Here is a 23,675-nt window from a genome sequence, read left to right as displayed (position 1 = left end):
TACAACTACAAGGGGACGTTTACATTGAGAAATTAATAGTCTAGATTGATAAAAAAAACAGTACTATAAGTTAAATCTATTAGTACTATTTACTTATTTAGATGGATTAATTGAAAATTTTGTGATATTCAAAGACATTTGATAATTTCAATCATTTCAGCTAATTTTACTTAATTCATTCCCTTTGAATTAGTAGAATTATTAGAAATAAATCCCAGTGATAGAGTTAAATTTTAGCACTCAATCATCCATAGTGTCGATCATAAAAAAGTAAATATGTTCGTTAAGTAAAGATATAATCTTTTAGTGTGTAAAATTAGCTGAAATGCAAATTACTAATCATAATGTAACATGTTTCTAATTCTAACTATGAAACAACACTGAACTGTGAAACACATAGCTAGATATCAATTACTGAACAAAACAAGTGATGATCACATTTTACATAGCACAAAGAGACCAAATCAAGAACAAAGATTCTCAAAAGTCCCAAAAAACAACAACCTTAACTTCCTGTCTCTCACCATCCACCAAAATGAAAACCCTAGCTAACTAGGCTATGAGGTAGTTACAACTTACAACAGAAGGGTATGCATCTATAGAAACATGGCCAAAACTATTTTGGAACCATGAAAAAAACACCAACTCATGAGAGAGTTGGGAAAAAAAAGAAAACCCTTCTTCAAAATAAACCCCACAACAAAACTCTAGAGGTGATGATCGATGCCATCAAAAATGGTGGATAGCTACTCAACAGGAAAATCAAGTAAAAAAACTATATATATAGATATAGATATAGATATAGATATATCGTCGTCGTGTCATCAACAACTTGCATTCCTTCATACGATAGCACTGCGTAAACTCTTCACCAGTTCCTTCATGTTCATACCGGAATCGCCATCCTTCTGCAAATAAACCAACATATAAGTATAAAGAGAGAACTGAAACTATTTTACTATAAGCATGTGACTAAAACTTTAACTGAGCCAACAATATATCTAAGAGGGTGGGGTTTTAAATGGATTTCTACTTAGTAATAGATTGGATTGTCGTCGACCTGTGTGCTGAAATTTTAACCGAGCCAACAATATACCTAAAAAAGGCTCGAAGGGTTGAGGGAGGGTGTACTGGCTATTGAAAAAAGCAAACAATATCCGACATCGGTGTATACCTGTGCAATTATTGTTATGCTGAGGGAAGAATCTCCGAAAGTCATGGCGCTGCTATTGATAACTGACAAATGGAGCTTCTCAATCTCTGCAACGATTTTCTCCAAAACCCCTTTCCTCTTCTCACAGTGGATGCTAATCAGCACATCCTTGTCGCAGAATCTCGCTTCGATCTCCGGGAGCGGTTCGCAGACCGCTGCCCCGTTGGAGGAATCCCGATCTCCGGTTGCCATCTCCACCGCTCACTTCGTATTTCTTGACAAACACCACCGATTCCACGGTCGTCTTCTTCGCCTTCTCCTCTAGCGCCTTCACCTTTTCCTGGAGCTGCTTCATGTACTTGATCGCATCTCCAAGAACCGAGGCCTTATCCATCTGCACGGGCGGATGCAGAAAATTGTTTTAGTTCAAATGGAAAAACAGTAATTTTCTCAAACTTTTTTTTTGTTATGGAAAGAGCTTCCACACAATTATTCAAAAAAAACCCTAAAATTCAACAATATTATATAAATAAAAAGAAAAGTACTAATTGTATGTAAAATTTAGTATACGATTTTTTTTTATCAAATTCTGATTTTGCATACCAACTTAAGAATCTGTACTCGACAATCATACGAATTGGGTGTAAATCCAACTCGTTAGCAAAATCAGATGAAATCGAAACCTCGTATTTACCTTTTTGAGGCCGGGGACGAGGGCCGACAAGGCGATGAACCTCTGGCTAAGCTTCTCCCTCCTCTTTCTCTCAGCCAAGATATGGTCTTGTGCTTGAGCAAGCTTGGTGTTGGATGGATTGATTCTCTTGATCCCATGGCATGGCTTGATCACATTATTCGAGGTTTGGTCAATGGTTTGAGGGAACCATGTCTCCTCTTTAGGCCTCACAACTCCCACAACAGGGCTATGTGCAAAGCTTGTTAATGGAGGGGGTGAATTTGACATCCTCTCTTGCTTCAGCTGCTTAGACGGCCGCGTTTCCCCACCCGGGCCCGCCTCTGCCGCCCTCTTGAGGTCTGGCAGAGGCGGGTTCGGGATGTAGGAGTGATGAAACCCTTCCGAAAAAGCACAAGAACTTGAGTTGAAATCATCCATTATTGGCCATTGCTGGAAAAAAGAGAGAATAATCCATAATTCCCTGCAATTAATTATACAAAAAATTAAATAATTTACTTGATGATTTGTGTAAATTGGAATATATTAAAATTGTTCTTACGAAATCAGCTATGTTTCTGAAGGTGGAAATCTCCATTTCTTCACAAGAAAATATATAATTAAGGTAACCTGCATAAAAATCAAATAAAAATCAGTTTGTGTGACTTTTTTTTTCTTTCAAAATTGTCAATATTCTCTCGAGGCATAAAGTCTTAAGCTTTGAAAAAAATGAACTAACCTCCAAATTCTATGGACAAAACTGCACTTTTTTCTGTCTTTTTATGTTATTTTCCACTCAAGAATTAATCTCTTCCAATTGATAAGAACTTGTGCTGGTTTTATAGGTCTAACTAATGTGATTTGGTAATCTTTGTAGCATTATTTTATTGCAAAGTCTGCTGATGTGAACTGGCGTTGTGGACATTTAATTAATTTCAACGTATCTTTCGTCAATTATATGTGAACTAGTTGTAATATAGTAATAATTCCGTTTTATTGGGATCTAACAATGGGATAATCCAAAACTTTAAGGCAGGTGTAAAGCAGCGATCAAATAGAGCTGTCTTATTAAGAATTTTTGAAGACTTTTTAGATGTTGGATTTGAAATTGCTAGTGGAAAAACTTTATCAATAATCATACCTGTTTTTGTTTCTCGATTTCAACATTTTATTTCAGCCACACTAATCATTAGAGGCGGCAATAAAATATCCATTGATATGAATATCCAAAAATCTAAAAATTAATTTTCTTGAAATTACGTAAACATAGTATAAATCATTATCTATATTAATATTGAATACAAATTCGATTTATGATTTATTCAATTTTTATACACCTAAATCAAAATGTACCAAAAATTTAAAATCATATCGAGTAAAATTCCAAAAATTAATCAAATTTTAAATTAGATTTTAGTCGGATTAGATATTTGGTTTTCGAAAATTTTGATTAGCGTAACCAATAATGATGATTAGTGTATTTCCAATCAAATTTCATTAACTCCATATTTCTCGGGGGCTTCCCATCCACATCGTGATGACTCATAGAGATATTAAATATACCAAATTAGGCGCATGATCAAATATGCCTATCTTGATTAAAATAAGAATTAGAGTGTAATTATTAAATTTTGAATGTTCTTTTCATAATAGTCAACTAATGGATTTGACTCTCCGGCCAAATGATTTCATTGCCATTAATTCCGTGTGTCAAGGTTTGTGTGCGGTAAATGGGTCGGGTTGAGTCCGAAACATCATCATCCACACTTAGACTATATATATTTATATTTTTTATTTATATAGTATATTTGTTAATTTTTACTTTGAGTAGTGTGGAATATTTTCTACATTAAATTTGTCGCACCATATATTCGTGTCTTACTAGCTAGTAGTTCTCATTCATATAAGAATTAAAGCTATGAAAAATATTCTAAATCAGAAATGGGACAACAAAAAATTAGGAATAAAGCTGTTTAAACACAATCCACCATGGAAGAGTAGTTTAAAGTAGAAATCAAAGATCATCCTGCATTAACACACATTTCTTAACTGTATGTTTCTAATTTACTCCCTCCGTCCCGGATAATTTGTCCCATTTTTTTCATTTCGGTCCGTCCCACATAATTTGTCCCATTTCACTTTTACCATTTTTGGTAGTGGACCTCATATTCCACTAACTCATTTCTACTCACATTTTACTATAAAACTAATAATATAAAAGTAGGACCACATTCCACTAACTTTTTAACTCACTTTTCATTACATTTCTTAAAACCCGTGCCCCGGTCAAAGTGAGATGAATTATCCGGGACGGAGGGAAGTACTATTTATGGACCTTGGGCTCTCCACTTCTCATACTTGAATCCGAGACCATTGGGTTCGGCTTCTTTAGAGATCTCTAGAGAAGAAAACCATTTTATGACAATTTTTTATGAAAAATTATTGTGAAGTGATATCCATATAAAAATGTCTCAACAATTAAATTCAATTGCAATTAACAATCTATAATGAAAGATTATACTGTTGAAATATTATTAACCTTGATTTTGTAATGGAAATATCTAGATATTGTAAAATTGTCTAGAACTAAGCTTGAGAAAACATCTAGATATTTTAGTAGAAATATCTAGATATTTTAGGAGAATCATCTAGATTTTTAGTATTACGTAAGAAATATCTAGATTTTTATAGATAAAAATCTAGATATTTAGAATATAAAATTATTATGTAGATTCTAGAATAGGAAGAGGACTCCTATAAATAGGAGTGAGTTGTAACATTTTAGATAAGTTGAGAAGTTGAGAGAATTTGAGAAATAAGATTGTCTTAGTTTTCCCCACACCAACATCTCCTAAATCACTTCCCAAATATTCCACCCATTGTCCCCTCAAATATTTCCTCCAAACTAAAATACTCCTCCAATATATTTCCTATATTCCAACAAAGTGGTACCAGAGCCATAAGTTCCTACCTATAGTATGGCTAACTTGCCATCGTTCCAAGTCCCCATGCTCAATAAGAGCAGTTTTTGATAATTGGTAGTATCAAGATGAAAGTATTATTGGGAGCCCCACGATGTTTGTGAGATCGTGGAGAGTGGCTACGAGGAGCCGCAAGACGAGACCGATCTATCCCAACAACAAAGGGATAGATTGTGAGATGCGAGAAAGAGAGACAGGAAAGCTCTCTATCTCATCTACCAAGCTCTAGGGGACGACGATTTCGAGAAGATCTCAAGTGCAAGCACCGCAAAGATGCGTGGAAGAAGCTCCAAATCTCGTGTATTGGTGTGGAGCGAGAGTAAAGAAGGTACGTCTCCAAACTTTAAGAGGAGAATTTGAGTCTTTACATATGAAAGAGTCCGAATCAAATGAAAAGAATGGTGGAAAAATTGGAGGATGTTAGAATTATGGAAATATATTGCGTTCTCTAACTTCCTAATTTTGAGCATATAGTAGTTACAATTGAAGAAACAAAAGATTTAGAGGAAATGAGTATCGATCACTTTTGGGATCGCTACAAGCATATGAGGAGAAACAAAAGAAGAAACGGGAAATTGTGGAGCAACTTTTAAAGTTGCAAGTGAGCCCAAAGGAGAAAGAAGAAAGTTCGGGCAATGGTGGTGGTCGACAAGGAGAGAGGTCGCGGACAAAGACAAGATCGTGGTCGTGGCCAAGGATATGCTCGTGGACGTGGACGAGGCTATTTTATCGAACAATGAAGAAAGAAAGGAGTTCCCAAATAAGGGACGAGGAAGGAGTTCCCTACAATCGAGGTACGATAAATCTTCAATAAAGTGTTACAATGTCATAGATATGGGGTACTATGCTTCCGAGTGCAGAGATGCAAAATCAAAAGTTGAAGAGAAGCTAATTACGTGGAGAAAACGAATGAAGAAAATGGTTGTGTCCTTCTAGCTTATAAAGGAAAAGTTGGGAGAAAAGATGATACGTGGTACCTCGACACAGGAGCGAGCAATCATATGTGCGGGAACATAAGCATGTTCGTGGAGCTTGATGAATCAGTAAGTGGTAACGTCTCATTTGGTGATGAATCTAAAATTCCAGTTAAAGGGAAAGGCAAGATACTATTTCGTTTGAAGAATGGAGCTCATGATTTTATTTCTAACGTATATTACGTGCCCAATATGAAAAATAAATATTTTGAGTCTTGGACAACTCTTAGAAAAAGGTTATAATAAGGATTATAGCCTTTCAATAAGAGATGGCAAAAATAATTTTGATCGCCCAAGTGCCAATGTCTAAGAATAGAATGCTTTTTATTAAATGTGCAAATGATGTGGTGAAGTGGTCTTCAAGCATGCTACAAAGATAAGTCTTGGTTGTGGCATCTTCGATTTGGGCACCTGAATTTTGGTAGCTTAAAATTGCTATCAAATAAAGAAATGGTACGAGGATTTACCGCCCATCAAGCACCCCCGATCAAACTCTGTGAGGATATGCTTACTTGTGAAGCACTTCAGAAAGCCATTCCCAAAGGAGTCAAGTTCGAGAGCTCAGAAACCATTGGAGTTAATCCATGCAGACGTGTGTGGACCAATCAAGCCAAGCTCCCTCGGTAAAAATAATTATTTCCTACTATTTATTGATGATTTTTCAATAAAAACGTGGGTATACTTCTTTAAGCAGAAATCAGAAGCATTTGACGATTTCAAGAAGTTCAAGGCCGCCGTTGAGAAAGAAAGTGGTCTAGAGATCAAAGCAATGAGGACCGACCGAGGTGGAGAATTCACATCCGGGGAGTTTCAAGAATTTTGCAAAGAAAGAGGAATTCGGCGGCAATTAACGGTTCCAAGATCCCCCCAGCAGAATTGAGTGGTCGAACGAAAGAACAAGACTATCGTTGAGATGACTCGGAGTATGCTAAAGATGAAGAATTTGCCCAATGAGCTATGAGCAGAAGCAGTGGCGTGCGCTGTATACCTGTCTAATCGGTCTCCCACCAGAAGTGTGTGGGGAATGACTCCTCAAGAAGCTTAGAGCGGAAGAAAACCAGGGATCGCACACTTGAGAGTGTTCGGGAGCAAAGCTTATGCACATGTACCGGATCAAACGAGGAGTAAACTCGATGACAAAAGCAAGCCATTCATCTTCATCGGGTACGACTCTAACACTAAAGGCTATAAGCTATATGATCCAACTTCGCAGAAAACAATGACTAGCCGAGATGTGGAGTTCGATGAAGAAAGAGTATGGGATTTCGGCTCGGACAATGACACCACTTCCATACCTCCATTTGGAGATCCAAGAATAGACGAGCAAATAAGAGAGGAACAACAAGAACAAACAACTCCACCTGCATCTCCTGCTACATCTGTTGAAGGCTCGCCGCCATCTTTCTTGAACGAAAGAGCCACACAACGCGCACGAAATTTGGCTGAAGTGTATGACGACACTGAAAGGTTAGAAGATCTTACCTTATTCTGCTTATTTGCTAATTGTGAACCAGTCAACTATGAAGAAGCTGCAGAAGCTGATGGCATACTACCTCGGTGTGGAAGTGAAGCAACTTGAAGATGGAGTATTCATCACACAAGAACACTATGCAAAGGAGATTTTGAAGAAATTCAAAATGGAGGATTGCAAGCCAATCAACACGCCGGTGGAGTGCGGGGTCAAGCTATCTAAGAACGACAAAGGAGAAAAGGTGGATCCGACACTATACAAGAGCTTGGTTGGAAGCCTACGGTACTTAACTTGCACAAGGCCAGATATATTGTACGCTACTGGGCTCGTAAGTCGCTACATGGAAAATCCAACTACTTCCCACTTCAAGGCAGCAAAGAGGATACTCCGCTATCTCAGAGGTACGATCGACTATGGCCTATTTTATTCACAGTCTAATGATTACAAGCTTGTTGGCTATAGCGATAGTGATTGGGCTGGAGACAATGATGATCGAAAAAGTACAAGTGGATATGTTTTCTACATGGGAGACACTGCCTTCACTTGGATGTCTAAGAAACAGCCAATTGTCACACTATCAACATGCGAAGCCGAATATGTGGCCGCCACTTTCAGTGTTTGTCATGCAATTTGGCTCATGAGTTTATTATCGGAGCTCGGGTGGCCACAAAAGAAGCCAACAACTATTTGTATGGATAACAAGTCGGCCATTGCGCTATCCAAAAATCCAGTGTTCCACAACCGAAGCAAACACATCGACACCCGCTACCACTACATCAGAGAATGCGTTGCAAATCAAGAGATTCAAGTCGAGTATGTGAAGTCGCAAGATCAGGTTGCTGATATCTTCACAAAGCCGCTCAAGCATGAAGACTTTATCAAGATAAGGACATTGCTCGGAATGACAAATCAAGTTTAAGGGGGAGTGTTGAAATATTATTAAACTTGATTTTGTAATGGAAATATCTAGATATTGTAGAATTGTCTAGAAATAAGTTATTACACACAAATTAATATTCATTTTTTAAGAATAAATTATTACATTTTATTTAATTCTATCAAATAGAAACTAAAAAAATCAGTCAAATAAAAAGGAATCATAAAATATATTAGTAGAATTATATTTTAATATTTATGTGCATAATTGGATAGAAATTAATTACGTCTTACGTAAATCTATACTTTTTACGTACATATTCTTTTAAATATTCCATCCTTTGTTGTTTCTGTTGTCAAAATGATAAATGAGAAAAAAAGAGAACGACTCTTAATTATGCTTTTTTGTTGTAGTAAATGTAAGGACTCAAGAGTAGAGAAAAAAGGGTATAATTGTCCTTCAAAATCTGATGCTTTTAAGATGAATAAATCCTTATTGAACTGGTCTGATTTTCCATAAAAAAATCTGTTTATGGTCAGCCATAATATGACCATTTACCACTACTTTTTTTATATGCACTATGCGACAATTAGCCGTGGTTATATATAGGTTGTATATATGCGCACGTAACAATAATTATTTAAGAAGACCAAATTAATGCAAACAGACAAATTAAAACAAATTTACACCAATTATTAATTACAATAAGCCGAATAATTAATTTATACACGCAGTTACTATTTAGGGGAGTATCTTGTACAGGATACGATGTGATTATGTTACCATTATTTAGTGGTTTAGCAAGTGGATTTGGTGGATAATTAAGCCTGCTTAATATATGTCCTAAAATCAAGTAGGCCGTGCCCATATCTTGTAAGACATGTAAATAATTCAAGAAGATTAATTTTATAGAAAATTTGGTGGAACAATTGATTAATTGGATGATTTTTTTAATGCTTTCTGTAATTTACAATTACTTTTGGATGTATTCATAGTAAAACTAAAGTACAAGAAATTAAAGATGAGAATTAAGGTGATCTTAATTAAGTCGAGATGTGTTGTTAAAATTAAATTTGGATTGATCAATGTGATTAATTATCATAAATTGATTTTTTTATCTTTAAATGAAGAAATTTGCTGTCGGTGAATCGGTGGTCAGATTTATTTGGCTAGAAAAAGTTATACATTGAAGAATAATGATTTAGACTTTAGAAAATCACAGGAAATTTCTTGAAAGCTGGCATAAAAAAGGCATTTATAGTAAAAGTAAAAGAAAAATAAAAGTAGAAGTTTAAGAGTTGAAAAGTTGATTCTTCGCTAGTATTCTATTCTTAAAATTTAAAATTAAATTTTCTTTTTGTGATGAGCATATAATCTTGAATGGGGTGCTTTTCCAATTTTTCAATTTTCTTAGTGATTTTTAAAATTTCCAATCGAAAATGAGGTGCTTTCTTTCTCATCGTTTTCAACCTTGATTTTGTTTGGATGTTCAAATTTTCTCTAAGATCTTTTCTTTTACTATGTACTAATAAGGATTTGTATTTGAATTATTTTCTAAATGTATTATGTTATATTATATTAAAGAGATATCACCCACAGTCCAAAAAGAAATCAATATAATAGAACACGATATAAGACAATTTATAACTTAATAGTAATATTAATTTCCTTCAACCAATAGATTAAGAGTTGGAATCACTGCGACCAGCTCTTATATTTAAAGCACAAGTGACAAATGTATAATTAAACTTCTTGTTAATTTTGTTAATTTACAAATCCCATTGTTCAAGAAACTTCCGACTATTAAGATTATTAATTAGGTGTGGTTAGTATAAGGAATATACATGGAGGTTCGAATTGCAATTCCGATCAATGGATAATCCATCATTATTTTTTAGACCGGATAGTTTTTTAGGGATTATGATGATGGAACAAATCTAAATCTAAAATAAAATAAATTAATAACAGTATAATTATAATCACAATACTAACCTAACAGATTTTGGCAATCAATATATAGTTTCTTTTGAACCCCAACATGCAACTAATTAATTTGTCGTATACACTTCTCAATAAATAATAATTTATCATATATTGCATAGTTAGTATACGGTAGTTGGAGTAAAGACCAAAAAAAAAAGTTGTGCCTTTCAAATAGTTAGTAAGTACTCTACTATTTTGTTGTATAAAAAAAACAGGGTACAATTTAAACTTTATATATACTATATATTAGAAAAATACTAGTATTAATTAGGATTTAATATATTTTTAACAAAATATTTTTTATAGTAGAAAATATTCGAATAATTAATTTAGTGGTGATATATTGAATGATAAAAAAAGGGATAATGATTCTCATATGCGTGACATATGCAACACTAAACGTATAAAGTGATTGTATTTACAATGAAATTAATCCCACTAAAAAATGAATTTCTATCTCTACACGAAGTTCGTTGCCAAATGCTTTATTTATCCAGTAAGAAGATACATCAACCATTGATCTTCATGATCAAATGACCGTTAATAATTAGTTATGAGTTATGACAATATTTAAGAGTTCTCTATTCTATATATACTCTCTCACGAAAACACACACTGCCACACACATATACATTTTCTTTTCTTTTATTATGGATAAATGGCTTTAAATTTAAAGGTCGCGCCATGGAGGACACGAGCCTGAGACCTTTGGCCGCATGTGAGTACTGCACCGGACATATAAAGTTTATTGCATTTATTATAAAATTAATTGTATTGAAAACAACTAAATTTTAATTTCCTATACTATAGTTCTTCACAATCCAAGAGTTGAAAATGGTTTTTGCGTTCTCACAATAAGAAGAGTTCCAGTTGGAACCCTGTCTATATATAGTATAGTTATTTCAATAGTGTATTATTAAGTTTCTAGAGGAATCATACTTCCCCAATATATATGTCTAACTATAATTAATAATATCCCGACCAACTTTTCATGGAAAAGCATGACTTAATTGTAAATTTCTAATCATTAATATTGCTTGACTTCATTATAAAGCTCCAGCCGCAATTATGCCGTTTCATACTCTCAAGGATTCAAGGACAGATATAATATTACTTCAAAGTTAATTAATTGATTGTGTTTTAAAAAAAATTGAAAGAATTTTTTTTTATTTTACGATTTGATTGAATCGTAAACTTAACATGATAGTATATTTTAGGAAAATACGTTAACAAGAACTTTCACTAACCTTTTAATTCTTTAACAACAAAGGATGTCTATCTATCTATATTGGCTATTTGTCTACTTTCAATTGGAAATAGTTAAGTGATTCATATGATAAAGATATATTTTTTCGATCAAGACACAAAAAGTATAATACAATTTAATAAAATGAAGGAACTTTAGTGTTGCAAATTGTTGACGTGCACGTGGTATAATTAATATAGAGTATCACTTATATTATTCTGATTCATTCAATTCAAAGGCAAGATAGAAATGTCCCACAGCCCACATCTTAATTAAATCTTCTTATTAGACCTAATTAAAGTAAAAGCATTACGAAGTAGTAGTAATTATTTTTGTTGTTAATATTGTCGAGTAATTTAGAAGAGTTTTCGTTAGTTTTTTAGAACTAGAAAAGTTGCTTGTGTTGATTGAGGGATATTATTAGTTTTGATATGTTTCTTGCATAACATCTTTAAATCATTATACAAATTTTCTTTACAATTTACTCCATATGTCCCCTATTAATAGGCCACTTTTGTCATTTTCATCCGTCTCGCATTAATTGTCTACTTTCACTTTTTACCATAAATAGTAAGTTTGTCTCATATTTCACTAACTCATTCCACTCACATTTAATTATAAAATTAATATACAAAAGTGCGACTCATATTCTATTAACTTTTTCAACTCATTTTCCTTTGCATTTCTTAAAACATGTGTTGGAATCAAAGTGGACAATTAATGGGGGACAGCTAGTGTCATCATTATTATTATTATTGTAGATTTTATTGGAGAACTAAGAAAGCATAAATGAAAGTTCGGGCACTCCATTAAAAATGTCCTGGCCTTGTATATTTTCAATTGATAAAATCTCATATAAATTGAATGTTGTATTATAGAATTAGTAAAATAAATATCATATAAAAATAAACTTTGTTAATTTAATTTTCAACATATGGACTCACATTAGTTGAAAATTTCAACTATAAGCCAAAGCAAAGATTATGAACTGTACATCATTATACATACAAAAGCAAAGCAAAGATTATGAAGGATCTACTTAGTATATATGTATGCAAAACATCCATCACTGATCAAGCTATGTTGTGTGGTCTTTGAAAAGGGGAAAAATAGGATATTATGAGTTCAAGGAATGCATTAATATTTCACAAGATCATTTTGAGAAGACCTTGTAAATTCTCCACAAGCTGCTCAATATTCATGTTGTCTTCTTTGTCCTTCTGTAAGAAAAAAAAAAGAATTAATCCATAAATATCGCACTAAAACACACACACACACAATAAGACCTAATTGGTGATAGAAGGAGAGATCCATTAGGCTTATATAATGGCTAGTGCAGTTATTTTATTGATTTATTGCAGTTTAATTTATAAACTCCACATCTGTTGTGTCACACAAATTCACAAAAGATGCCGGCACAAGTTTCAATGCATGGATCTCAATCGAACTGCCTTAGGGGCCAACGCCTCATTGGTCACGGTTGACTCATTTCCGATGCCACCACTCCGAATTGGCTCCTAAAGTCAGTTATCGACCCACTTTAGGGGCAACATCTCGTTGGTAACAGTTGATTCTTTTCCCAGATCAACTTTCCAAGTTAGCGCCTACAATTTGAAACAATCGATTCCAATAAGGGTGAACGTCTTCACTGGTCAAGGCCGACTCCTTCCCCAGAGCACCACTCTGAATTGTCTCTTCGTCCTCGTTGATAACGACCGACTCAATCCTAAATGACCACTTAATGAGCCACTACTACACCCAATCGTTGGGCCTCTCAATGAAAGCTCCGGTATTACATAAATGAAATATAAGTACTCATCCTAAAAGACTATTTTATCAGGGATAGAGAACTTATTTAACCTATAAAACCGACATTTATGTTGTCTTCACAACCGATATTAGACAAGTTTCCTTACACTAGAATCCATAACCTACAAGACTTTGTAACTTTGACTAAAGATTAGGTTTTTACCATAGCCCAAACACTATGATAGAGCATTACCTCAGCAGTAAGTGTTATACTGAGACAAGAATCCCCATAACTCATAAGGCTGCTGTTAACAACACAAAACTGCATATTCTCAACTTCACCAACAATTTTCTCAAACACACCTCTCCCTCTCCGGCAGTGAACACTAACCAGCAGCTCTTTATCACAAAACCTTGCCCTAATCACTGGAAAATCGTCGTCGTCGCCGCCTTCCTCTTTCTTGACATTAAACACCACTGGTTCAATCCTTCTTCTCTTCCTAGCCCTCTCCTCCAACCCCTTCACTCTCTCCTCCAAACCCTTCATATGCTCAATCGCATCTCCCAAAATAGAAGCCTTGTCCATCTAAACAAATCATTACACAATAGTAGTATTAATTAGGTTTTATATTCATATATGTTTGGAAAAAAATAAAATTAATTTAATTAATTATTCACCTTCTTTAAGCCAGGGATCAGAGCAGACAAGGCTACAAACCTCTGGCTGAGCTTCTCTCTCCTCTTTTTCTCCGCTAAAGAATGGTGCGTGGACGACAAACAAGCGACTGGCTCAGACACGACGAACGCTTCTTCCTCTTTAGGCTTCATCATGCTGACCAGTTTGTTGTCATAATAAGTTGGGATAGCGTCAAACTGAAGAGCACTTGAGACGTGGTGGCTCGTTCTGAGCTGCTTCAGTGGCCGACCATCATCGTATACAGATGGTTGCTCGAAAGATTCGTAATGAAATGAAGACTCCATCTCTTTCATAAAATCATGCCTCAATAATAGAGAATAGTGTAAGGATTATTGCTAAATTTTGAGGAGTTTTCTTACCAAATCAGCTAAGTTTCTGAAGGCTGAAATATCCATGATCTATACCTGCATCAAATCATATTGTACATCAAGATTTTAAATAAAATTCAATTTGGATTTCCGGTATTAGCTAAATGTTTGAGAATAGAAGGACTTGCCCTTCAAAGCATTTGGCTAAACTACTTTATCTTATTCTAGCAATGTTAATAAAAAATAAGTTAAAGTTTGACAGAAATGATCATCAATTGGTCCAAGAAATCGTGATGGTATCTCTTTAACTATTTTATTGCAAAGTCTATCCATGGAACTTGCTCATGATGTGTGACTGCACCTAAACGTGTATATTTATTTTAATAAATTAATCTTTATATTAATAATATATAGTGGGTAGCTATATAGCATAATGATGGTGTAAAAGCAACATAAAAATTTAAAAATTCTTTACGAATAATTAAAGAAGGATTTTAATTTTTATATGCTTTGAAATTTGAATGGGCACGTATGGAAAATCGCATACTATAATTAGGATTAGTTAAATCAAATGGACAGACGAAACATCAACAACCGCAACCTTTTGGTTATATTATAGATTTATACTAATAATCATATAATGGACATATTTCTTTTATGTTATTTGTAACAAGAAGATGATCTGATATGATATGATAACATGATATGACAAGGTATGATCTCATTATCATATACTATATGAAATAAATTCAATTAAAGAAATGAAGGACTAATTGAAGATTAATTTAGATACTAGAATTATCACTAATTCCATGTACAATAATGAGTAGTGAATGTATGTATATGCTAAGTTGTTAGCATTAAACTCAAAATCTTAACGCATGTTTGGTATGATAGATATTAGATAACTCTAGGGATTGAACTCTATGAACAAAAATATTCCATGTTTGATGCACGACCACTGTCTCACCGCGTGATACGTTGTGTTAACTATTACAAAAATGACATTTTGACAAAGAGACCATAGACAAGCCCGTGAATGTGGGGTGCCCAAATGTGTGATCTACCATATTTTGGCCTATTTACACTATTTTTGCATGTAATTGACTTGTATATGACTCAAACACCTTCTACACATATAAATACCACATAATATAAGAAAATGGAAATGATCAAGAGATAACTATATTTGTTAAATTGTGTGGTATTTATATGTGTAAACACATATCATTAGGCCCAAGTCTCTTGGCCCATATTAATTTTAATACTCTTACTACAAGATAACTATATTTGTTAAATTGTCTCAACGATGTGGAAACACATATCATGCCCGATTAAATTACATAAAAATTGAAGCTCAATTTGATATTTTATTTATTTATTTAAAATTATAGAGAAATGGATACTATATCAAACTTTAATTTTAAATAATTTGTAGAATTAATGATGTCAACATTAACTTCTGAGGTATTAGAACAAAAATATACTCCAAAATAAACAAAAAAAATAATACTAATACCGATTAAATGAGAGCAGTGCTCATACACGATTTATATCTAAGTATCTAACTACTAACTAGCTCACATGTGAGCATACAAGCATGATTTCCTTCTTGATGTTAATTTATATCTTGAGAGCAATATGTAATCTATTCACTACTTCCTTGATGTTAATAGACATTAAATGTTCCGAAAAATTCAAGTATTGAGCTTAGCATATGTCAAATTAAATGTGTATCACTATTGAATGTGTTAGTATTTCATTTTTACTATTATTGGTAAAACGAACTATATACATAGTACTGATTCATTTCACTCACATAATAAAAGTAGAAATCTCATTTCGCTAATTTGTTCCATTCATTTCTTTTTACATTTCTTAAAATCAGTGTCGTATCAAAGCGAGACATTTAAGTACTTATAAGATTTTGAATCAAGATATTAATAAATTAGTTGAAGAACTATATCTATTTAAGTACATAACACTAATGCATGATATTGATGAATGTGTAATTAATTAAGACAAGAGTGAAGCTTGACGTACCTTTTTGGATGGAGGGAGAAGACCAGACAATGCTGTAAATCTTAGACTCATCTTCTCTCTCCTGTTTCTCTCAGCTAAGTTACGATCTTTTAATGAACAATTTGTGTTTCCAAATGATGAACACTCTGAACTTCTTCTCAGCTGCTTCATCGGCCTACTTTCTTCATCGGAAAACATACAAGCAATCATCTCCTCTACTCCCCAATTCCAATATTGCTGCACAAATTAAGAATGATTGTAGAGAGAAGAGAGAATTAAGATTTGAATCCATTAATGTTTATTTGTTGCGGAAGCATAGAAATCTATGTATATATATAATAGTAGTAGTAATTAATTCAATATGACGTTGTTAAGCATGTCATACTGTTACGGACGTTCTCCGTAACGAGGCCGGATGGCTAACTTCTCGGAGAGATAAGGTGATCAAACCTTCGACAAGCTCGAAGGAAGGCTCACGATTTGCCGGTTCTCGGACGTTCTCCGATGAGCAGCAAATAAGGAACGAAAATTATACTTGATACTCAAGCCAAGTTGGGCGAAATACTGCTTTCATTAATTCATTCAATGAATAAAGTGATAACAATAACTCCTATTTATAATGCTACTAACTTAATGAACAAGAAACAAATATCTAAACAAATATGGAAAAGATATGGTAAATCAAATATGCAACTAAATAATTGGGATATGGATATGATCGTATCAACTCCCCCACGGTTGAAATCCACCTTGTCCTCAAGGTGGGAACCACGAAGCAATAGAGAGAGTTGAAAGCCGACTTTGGCGAGACATCTCCTCCTGGATCAAACACATATCGAACAACTAAATATCTCCCTTTATCACCTCCAAGAAGGCTCAAACATGGCGTGTCGTTGCGCGGAGGGATGAATCGTGCATCGACGTCGAGTGATGTCGAACGATGAACAATACTTGGAACATCGCCATCAAAGAAATCCACATGGATATAAGCAATTATCCTTACACCAGTGTAAGCATTATCTCCTTTCTTGCCCCAACAATTCTCAACAATAGATTTGGATTGCACGTGAACAACAGGGAATGAGGAGATGACCTTCAGCACTTCCTCTATGGAATCGTCCTCCTCTACATATGCCTCTTCCTCATTCTTTTTACTTGAATCATGAAGACCATCATCGTCATCAATTGTATCCACCTCTATAGCTCGTACTTTATCATCTACTAATTTCGTTTCATTGAGCCGCAAGTCAACTTGATTCAACACTTTTGCATCACCCTCAATTCCCAAGTATTTCTCTTCACAAGAAACAAGCTTCGTAGCGGAGTGGAGGCTCGGGGAACGCAGGCAGGAGGGCGGGCGTTGGAGCAGGGGCTGCTTCACAGTAGTGGGCAATTCGAGGTAGGCCTCAGCTTGACGGAGGTGAGTCGTAGGATGGCCGCAGGATGATGATCGTTGTTGATCCATGTGCAGCGGCGGGGGCGGTGCAGCGCGGTGGCGACTTGGCCGTGGTTGTTGGTCGAGCACGTGCTGCAGCGGTGGCTTCTGGTCGAGAACGAGCTGTGGATGTGCGGGGGTACGAGGGCTTGGGAATGTGGGGTGCAGGTGCCGGTTCCGGGTTTGGGGCTGCTCTCGCTGCTGTCCAGTATACGGGCTAGGTGGGAATCGCGACGGCACGTCTGAATCAGCGTGAAGAAAGCCCCGGGGGCCGAAAGAGGGGCGCGTCGTGTGTTTTGACGCGGGAGTGTCCGATGCTCCACGATGCGTCGGGCCATAGAACAGTTCTGGTTCTGGTACAGGCTGTGGCGGTGGTCCTGATAGCGGAGGAGCGCGAATCTCTTCCACACGACCACCGGATGTGCGGGAGGGCGGATCCCACCAAGTCCGGCGATGCCTCGATCCGGAATAGAAGTCCACATAGTGTTGTTGTTCGGACTCGTCCATCCCCAGGTACCGGTCCTGCGGCCTGTCCCAGCACGTGCGGTGCCGAGGCTCCGGGCGATCGCGGTACGACGCCCGATGAACGTTCTGCTGCGGAAAATGGCCGTCGCGCCAATGTAATGCGCGGGCAGCGCCTCGTCGACGATGGATATCCCCACCACGGTCTCGTTGTCCGTGGATGAAAGGCCGGTGGACATCGTCTTCTGCCGCCCAAGCGTCGCGCGGGGAGTGATACCCTTTGTCATCACGTTCGTCCGAGAAATAGGGGGGATCAGGTTCGGGCGCTTCCAACTTCTCCAGCCTGAGTTCCATTCTGTCAAATCGCGCCAAGATCTTCTCCAACCCGGTGGAGAAAATCGCGGCTGTTCCTGCCACATCGTGCGGCGCCTCGGAGGCCGCCTGGAAATCGCGCCGCGGATATTGCGACTGATCGTCGCCGCGTGAAGCGCTTGTGGACGCGCGGCGCGCAGAGTCTCCGATTATGACTTGCGCATTGCCTCCGTTGAGGAACCCCGTCGGCGGTATCCGTTCATCCGATCCAGCGCTGGACGTCCTCATGTTAGGAGGCCCTCGAGGAGATTGCCATTGAGCTACTTCTGTTAAGGATATTGGTGGTGAATAGGTTATTGATGAAGAAGGTGGAGGATTAGGCGTGGCTGTGATGGTGGTGCTGCGGCTGTTTTTTTTTTTTTTTTTTTTTGATATGGAGGATGAGTACGGGATGAAAGCACCAGTTGTTACGGACGTTCTCCGTAACGAGGCCGGATGGCTAACTTCTCGGAGAGATAAGGTGATCAAACCTTCGACAAGCTCGAAGGAAGGCTCACGATTTGCCGGTTCTCGGACGTTCTCCGATGAGCAGCAAATAAGGAACGAAAATTATACTTGATACTCAAGCCAAGTTGGGCGAAATACTGCTTTCATTAATTCATTCAATGAATAAAGTGATAACAATAACTCCTATTTATAATGCTACTAACTTAATGAACAAGAAACAAATATCTAAACAAATATGGAAAAGATATGGTAAATCAAATATGCAACTAAATAATTGGGATATGGATATGATCGTATCACATACTCTCTCCGTCCCCAAAGAATATGCACTTTGGGTTCGACATGAATTTTAATATAAAATTGATAAAGTAAGAGAGAGTATAGAGAAAAAGTAATTAAAGTATTGTTAGTGGAGAATGAGTCACACCTAATTAGAAAGAAAAAAAACTTTTTAAAAATAGAAAGTGTATATTCTTGTGGGACGAACTAAAAAGAAAAGAGTGTAGATTCTTATAGGATGGAAGGAGTATTAATTATAATATTGCTGCATCAAACTGAATTTCTCCCAAGAAATTCAATTTGACATGAAATTACAAATATATCGAATGTCAATGTCTTTACACGACGAAATAAATTATCATCTTGAATTGCAAGCCAATTTTTTATAAATCTCTACTCACTATTTTTAAACCGTAATTGTTAGTGCATAACATATCACGCGCTTATTTACTAGCTTCAACTATGGTCTAAAGATATAAGAAAAGCACAAGAAACTTCAATGAAGATCATAGGAAATTTCATTTGTACCAACCTAAGTTACCAAACTACTATTATTTCTTTCACTTTAGGGCTTTGACTAATGACTATGTTTTGTTTAGCATTTACCATAAAGTTGATGTTTGCGTGGCCAGTGTCAATAGGTCATCTTACGTTGTTATTTTTTTTCATTTTGATTAGTCATTAAGTTTAAAAGATATCCTTTTCGTACTTTTTTTCTTTTTGATAGTCTAAAAATCTTAAGTGCTTGAGTTAGAGTGTAAAATAGCAAGATACCAACAAAAAAAACTAATAAAAGAATAAATCGAGTTTTGATTTTTAGGCAATGTTTAAATATTAACAACGTCAAACAACAATTTTTAAGGTTTAGGAATCAAACCAAATAGATAAACTAAAAAATTTAATGATAATATGGTTTAATTGAGTATGAAGCTCATAAATAATGTCCACATACTAATATACGTAGAATAATATTTCTCCATATATATTCTTGTATCACATCAAACCATAGGATAGTAAAAAAACGATCCAATTCGTCTAAAAATATCAATATTATTTCTGAAATGGGTATTGACGCTTAATAACACGAAACTTCAAAAAATTTGTTTTTCCCACTAACTTTAAACTTAGGATATAATATTATGAATTTAAATAGTTGTTAGGATGGTCAACCATGACGGAATCGAGTGAGCATTTACATCACAAACTTAAATCCTATCGAATTAGTGAGCATTGATACACAAGTTGTTCAAAACGGTGTCGTGGTGTAGTTGGTTATCACGTCAGTCTAACACACTGAAGGTCTCCGGTTCGAGTCCGGGCGACGCCATTTATAACATTGTTTTTTAACATTTCTGTGCAATTTCGATTACGACGTCGTACCTATGCACATAACCACCCCAGATTTCCCGCGCAACCACGTCACTCTCAACCAATCATATTACTTGGTTTACGCCTCTCTCAATTCCAATTGGCTGCGTACATCCACGTCATCCACTTTAACCAATGGCCGCGCTTTAACAGCAAGTTTTGAAAAACGTTAACGGGCTCCGATTCAATTTTCCTTCTCAACAAATCAAAGAAGAAATTTTTAATCATCACCAGCACCTTGATTTTCTGCTCAGAATCTCGATTCTTTCCTCATCCGTCAATGGACTCAGAGCGGCCATCTCCGATCATTGTTGCCGCCTTCTGTTTGGTTCTGATCGGAGTTCAATTATCTAAATCGTCGGCTTTGGTTGCCGCCCCAGATTTCAATCCTCCCTATCCGAAAGCCATTTCCGTGAGTTTTGATTCCATTTACTTTGGTTTGTATAGGGTGCGTTTTTGTGTTTCTGTGAGCTGTCTGTCTTTGGATGCCTTTGATTGATGAATCGAGGTTTTAATCAATCTAGGGTTCTTTTTAATAAGATTAAATTGCTCAACGTCATGTGGTTTTTGTTATAGGATTTGAAAGAAGCTATTGTGAAGGGATTAGGGCTCAAAGCTGACGATTTCAAGGTATCAGGCTTCGATTTGAGGGATGCGCTTGTGGGGAGATCAGTAGCATACGAATTCGATGTGGAGATTGAAAATAAAGTTATTCCCTTGAAGCTTCTGGAGGATGTGAACCGATGGGAATATGTGGATTTGCCCCTTTTCCAAGTGGAGAATCGGGCTAGGCCGGGCGAGGAAAATGTGTTGTCTGAGAGACAGAAAGTAGACAATCAGATGCCCGTGCTCGCTCCGTTTCAGTTGGCCGGGCCGATGGAACTGTGGATTCAGGATGCCGAAAACATGAGGATATCCTTGCCTGTAATAGAAACTGACTATTGTTGATATTTCCCTTTTTTTATATCTTTAGTTGGTTGCTGATTTTGCTCGGTTTTCGTTCAGCACGATGTGGATGCTGGTGTGCTAAAGAAGGTGATCCTAGCAGATGGCGCTGTTGTCACTGTTAAAGGGGCTAGATCAGTTAGCTTGCGCCATCCAGTTGAGCTTCCACTTCCTCTCAACATCACAGACAATGGCTTTGCCTCAGGCCTCATATCTCTGGCTGAGCGTCTCCAAGATGTTGCTCGCTCCAACGATGCTCCTGTCCTTTCCCTTCGTATAGTTGGCCCGACATCGCTCACGTCCCCTGCCCCGTCACCTTCCTCCTCCAGCAACCGCCTCAAGCTCAAGCGCCTTGCGCCTGGCCTAGTGGAGCTGTCCTCTACTTCCAAGAACCAGGCCAGGGGAAGTGATGCTATATCTCCCGTTGACCTCCAAGGAGGAGAAGCCATGGCCCTTCTTGCACCGGACTATTTTAGCACACTTTGGCCTGTTGTCTCCCTCAATGGCTCAAACCCCAACTTGCTTGGCTTTGAGGCACTGCTGTCCTCTGTATTGGGTCCTAGAGGGGGCAAGGAGGGGTCTTTCAAGGTGTTGAAAGCGGATGTGTCAGCTCAGACTTTCGTGAAGATTGGTTTTGGGGTCGAGAAGAGGCTGAGAGAGGGCGATGTGGTTGGCATGCCTGAATGGAGGACAAAGCCGTCAACTATGAGGATGCATTTTGAAGTGCTGGGTAAGGTTGATGGGGACAGGATTGTCCCGGAGAGGGTGGCGCAGGTCAATCCCGTGATAGCAGAGGATTCCGTGGCGCAGAGCGCGCTCTTGGGCAACGTTACTATGTCAAAGATGCCTGTTGTTCATCACCCTCCAAATCCATTTATGTTGTGAGCTATTGTGGAGGATGAGGAAATTGTAAATATTGTAAAGATTCTTGTTTGTTCCTTTTTATAAGTAGTTTAGGCAATATAGTGTCTCTTTTTCATGGGTTTGCCTTTGTTGCGTGTTCGTGTTCATACTATTGTATTGAATGATCCCGACCGTTGCTGGTAGGGCAGGGCTCGATATCTTTGTACGAATTAGCAGTTTTTTATCCTTCATGAATTCTATAAGCATGCATAGTTGTCTCATTCACTTCTATTGTATGACACAAAATACATCTTAAAAAGGGATTCTTGATGCCATCTCCATTTTCATTTCTTGAAGGAAACTCCCTTTTGAATGCTTAATGCAAGTTCTTTTGCTTTCCCCAATCCAATCTTGTCCATATCCATCCACCTACCAGTGAATTGAGGTTTTCACCAAGCAACTTTTCATGTCACAAACATTCCATACTTCTCGTACTCATCCAATTGCCCTAGATGGTAAACCTTCTCAGCTCCTCCGCGCCCAAGCCTCCTTGATTGCGAAGAACAGGAGGTTCGTTACCTGCAAACTGATCATTCAGGGAGACACGAAGGTGGGATTTCATGAAGCTCAGGTAGAGGTACCTGTGAAGCCACAAAAGCACACTCAAAAATGCCGGCATCCTCTCTTAGACCGTGAAGGCATGCGTCTGCGAATTTCACTGCAGCATATGCCTACAGATTCAACTCAACCTTCTTGTCTTACAACATTGAACTAAAATCATTATTACCATTGATAGAGTTGCTGAGCCTGGACCAGCTTTTGCCTGAACCACTTCGGTCCCACCATCTTGAATTCGCTTGGTTAAGAAATTTGTCTCCTCCGGTGTCAATGGGCAAGGAAGCTTCACCTACAAGACAACTTCTCTCAGTAACATGAAGATGGAAACAGCAAAATTCAATCTTTACTACCTGTGAGAGAAGGGGCAGAATTGTGCTCCAGCATGCCCACCAACAACAGGAACACTAACCTCTCTAGGATCAAGTCCCAAAATTCAGCCTAAAATCCATTTTAGTAAAAGAACATACATCAGCTCAGTTGAAACTATATCCTAACCATGAAGCTAAACTCTTGAACTGAGTCTCGAAATGAACGATTCAAGGCTAAAAGCACAGCACCACGAACGTGTTGGCACGAACAACATCAAGCATGGTGACTCCCAAGAGCTTTCTGGGGTCATAGATGCTAGCATTCTTGAATACCTCAGCTGCAATGGGGACAGTGGAGTTCACTGGGTGGCTGATCAAGTTAATGAGCGCGTTAGGGCAGCTCTAGGAAATGCAGTGGCAGTGTCCTAACCATGCCGGCATTGATATTGAACAGATCGTCTCTTGTC

At 37.0% G+C, this 23,675-nt stretch overlaps 3 protein-coding genes, 1 non-coding gene and 1 pseudogene across 7 annotated transcripts; 2 read left to right on the top strand and 3 right to left on the bottom strand.

Annotated features, from left to right (window-relative positions):
- Positions 1–434: 434 nt before the first annotated feature.
- LOC121754829 lies at positions 435–2,990 on the bottom strand (annotated as a pseudogene).
- Positions 2,991–12,444: 9,454 nt separating this feature from the next.
- LOC121755234 (transcription factor bHLH25-like) lies at positions 12,445–14,323 on the bottom strand. The gene is made up of 4 exons (XM_042150514.1): positions 14,161–14,323; positions 13,783–14,088; positions 13,358–13,690; positions 12,445–12,575 (listed from the first exon to the last, which is right to left on the bottom strand). The coding sequence occupies exons 1-4, from the start codon at positions 14,194–14,196 to the stop codon at positions 12,501–12,503; spliced, it is 750 nt and encodes a 249-aa protein (XP_042006448.1). The 5' UTR covers positions 14,197–14,323; the 3' UTR covers positions 12,445–12,500.
- A 6,056-nt stretch (positions 14,324–20,379) lies between these two features.
- Positions 20,380–20,453, top strand: TRNAV-AAC. Its single transcript has one exon. It is a non-coding gene; the product is annotated as a tRNA-Val (tRNA).
- Positions 20,454–20,688: 235 nt separating this feature from the next.
- On the top strand, positions 20,689–22,418 carry LOC121756273. The gene is made up of 3 exons (XM_042151769.1): positions 20,689–20,906; positions 21,071–21,418; positions 21,500–22,418. Exons 1-3 carry the CDS (start codon positions 20,775–20,777, stop codon positions 22,322–22,324), a joined length of 1,305 nt encoding a protein of 434 aa, XP_042007703.1. The 5' UTR covers positions 20,689–20,774; the 3' UTR covers positions 22,325–22,418.
- On the bottom strand, positions 22,342–23,674 carry LOC121756275 (malate dehydrogenase, glyoxysomal-like). 4 transcript variants are annotated; one of them, XM_042151771.1, is made up of 5 exons: positions 23,458–23,674; positions 23,251–23,338; positions 23,070–23,189; positions 22,924–23,000; positions 22,342–22,861 (listed from the first exon to the last, which is right to left on the bottom strand). In XM_042151771.1, exons 1-5 carry the CDS (start codon positions 23,488–23,490, stop codon positions 22,808–22,810), a joined length of 372 nt encoding a protein of 123 aa, XP_042007705.1. In that variant the 5' UTR covers positions 23,491–23,674; the 3' UTR covers positions 22,342–22,807. The 4 variants fall into 4 exon arrangements, with proteins under 4 accessions (XP_042007705.1, XP_042007706.1, XP_042007704.1 ...); XM_042151772.1 differs by having other exon boundaries at positions 22,664–22,868; positions 23,251–23,313; positions 23,396–23,674; XM_042151770.1 differs by having other exon boundaries at positions 22,664–22,868.
- Between the last annotated feature and the right edge of the window lies 1 nt (position 23,675).

The sequence above is a fragment of the Salvia splendens genome, chromosome 11, assembly GCF_004379255.2.
Source record: "Salvia splendens isolate huo1 chromosome 11, SspV2, whole genome shotgun sequence".
Taxonomy (NCBI): Eukaryota; Viridiplantae; Streptophyta; class Magnoliopsida; order Lamiales; family Lamiaceae; genus Salvia; species Salvia splendens.
This window is presented reverse-complemented; position numbering and strand designations above follow the sequence as displayed.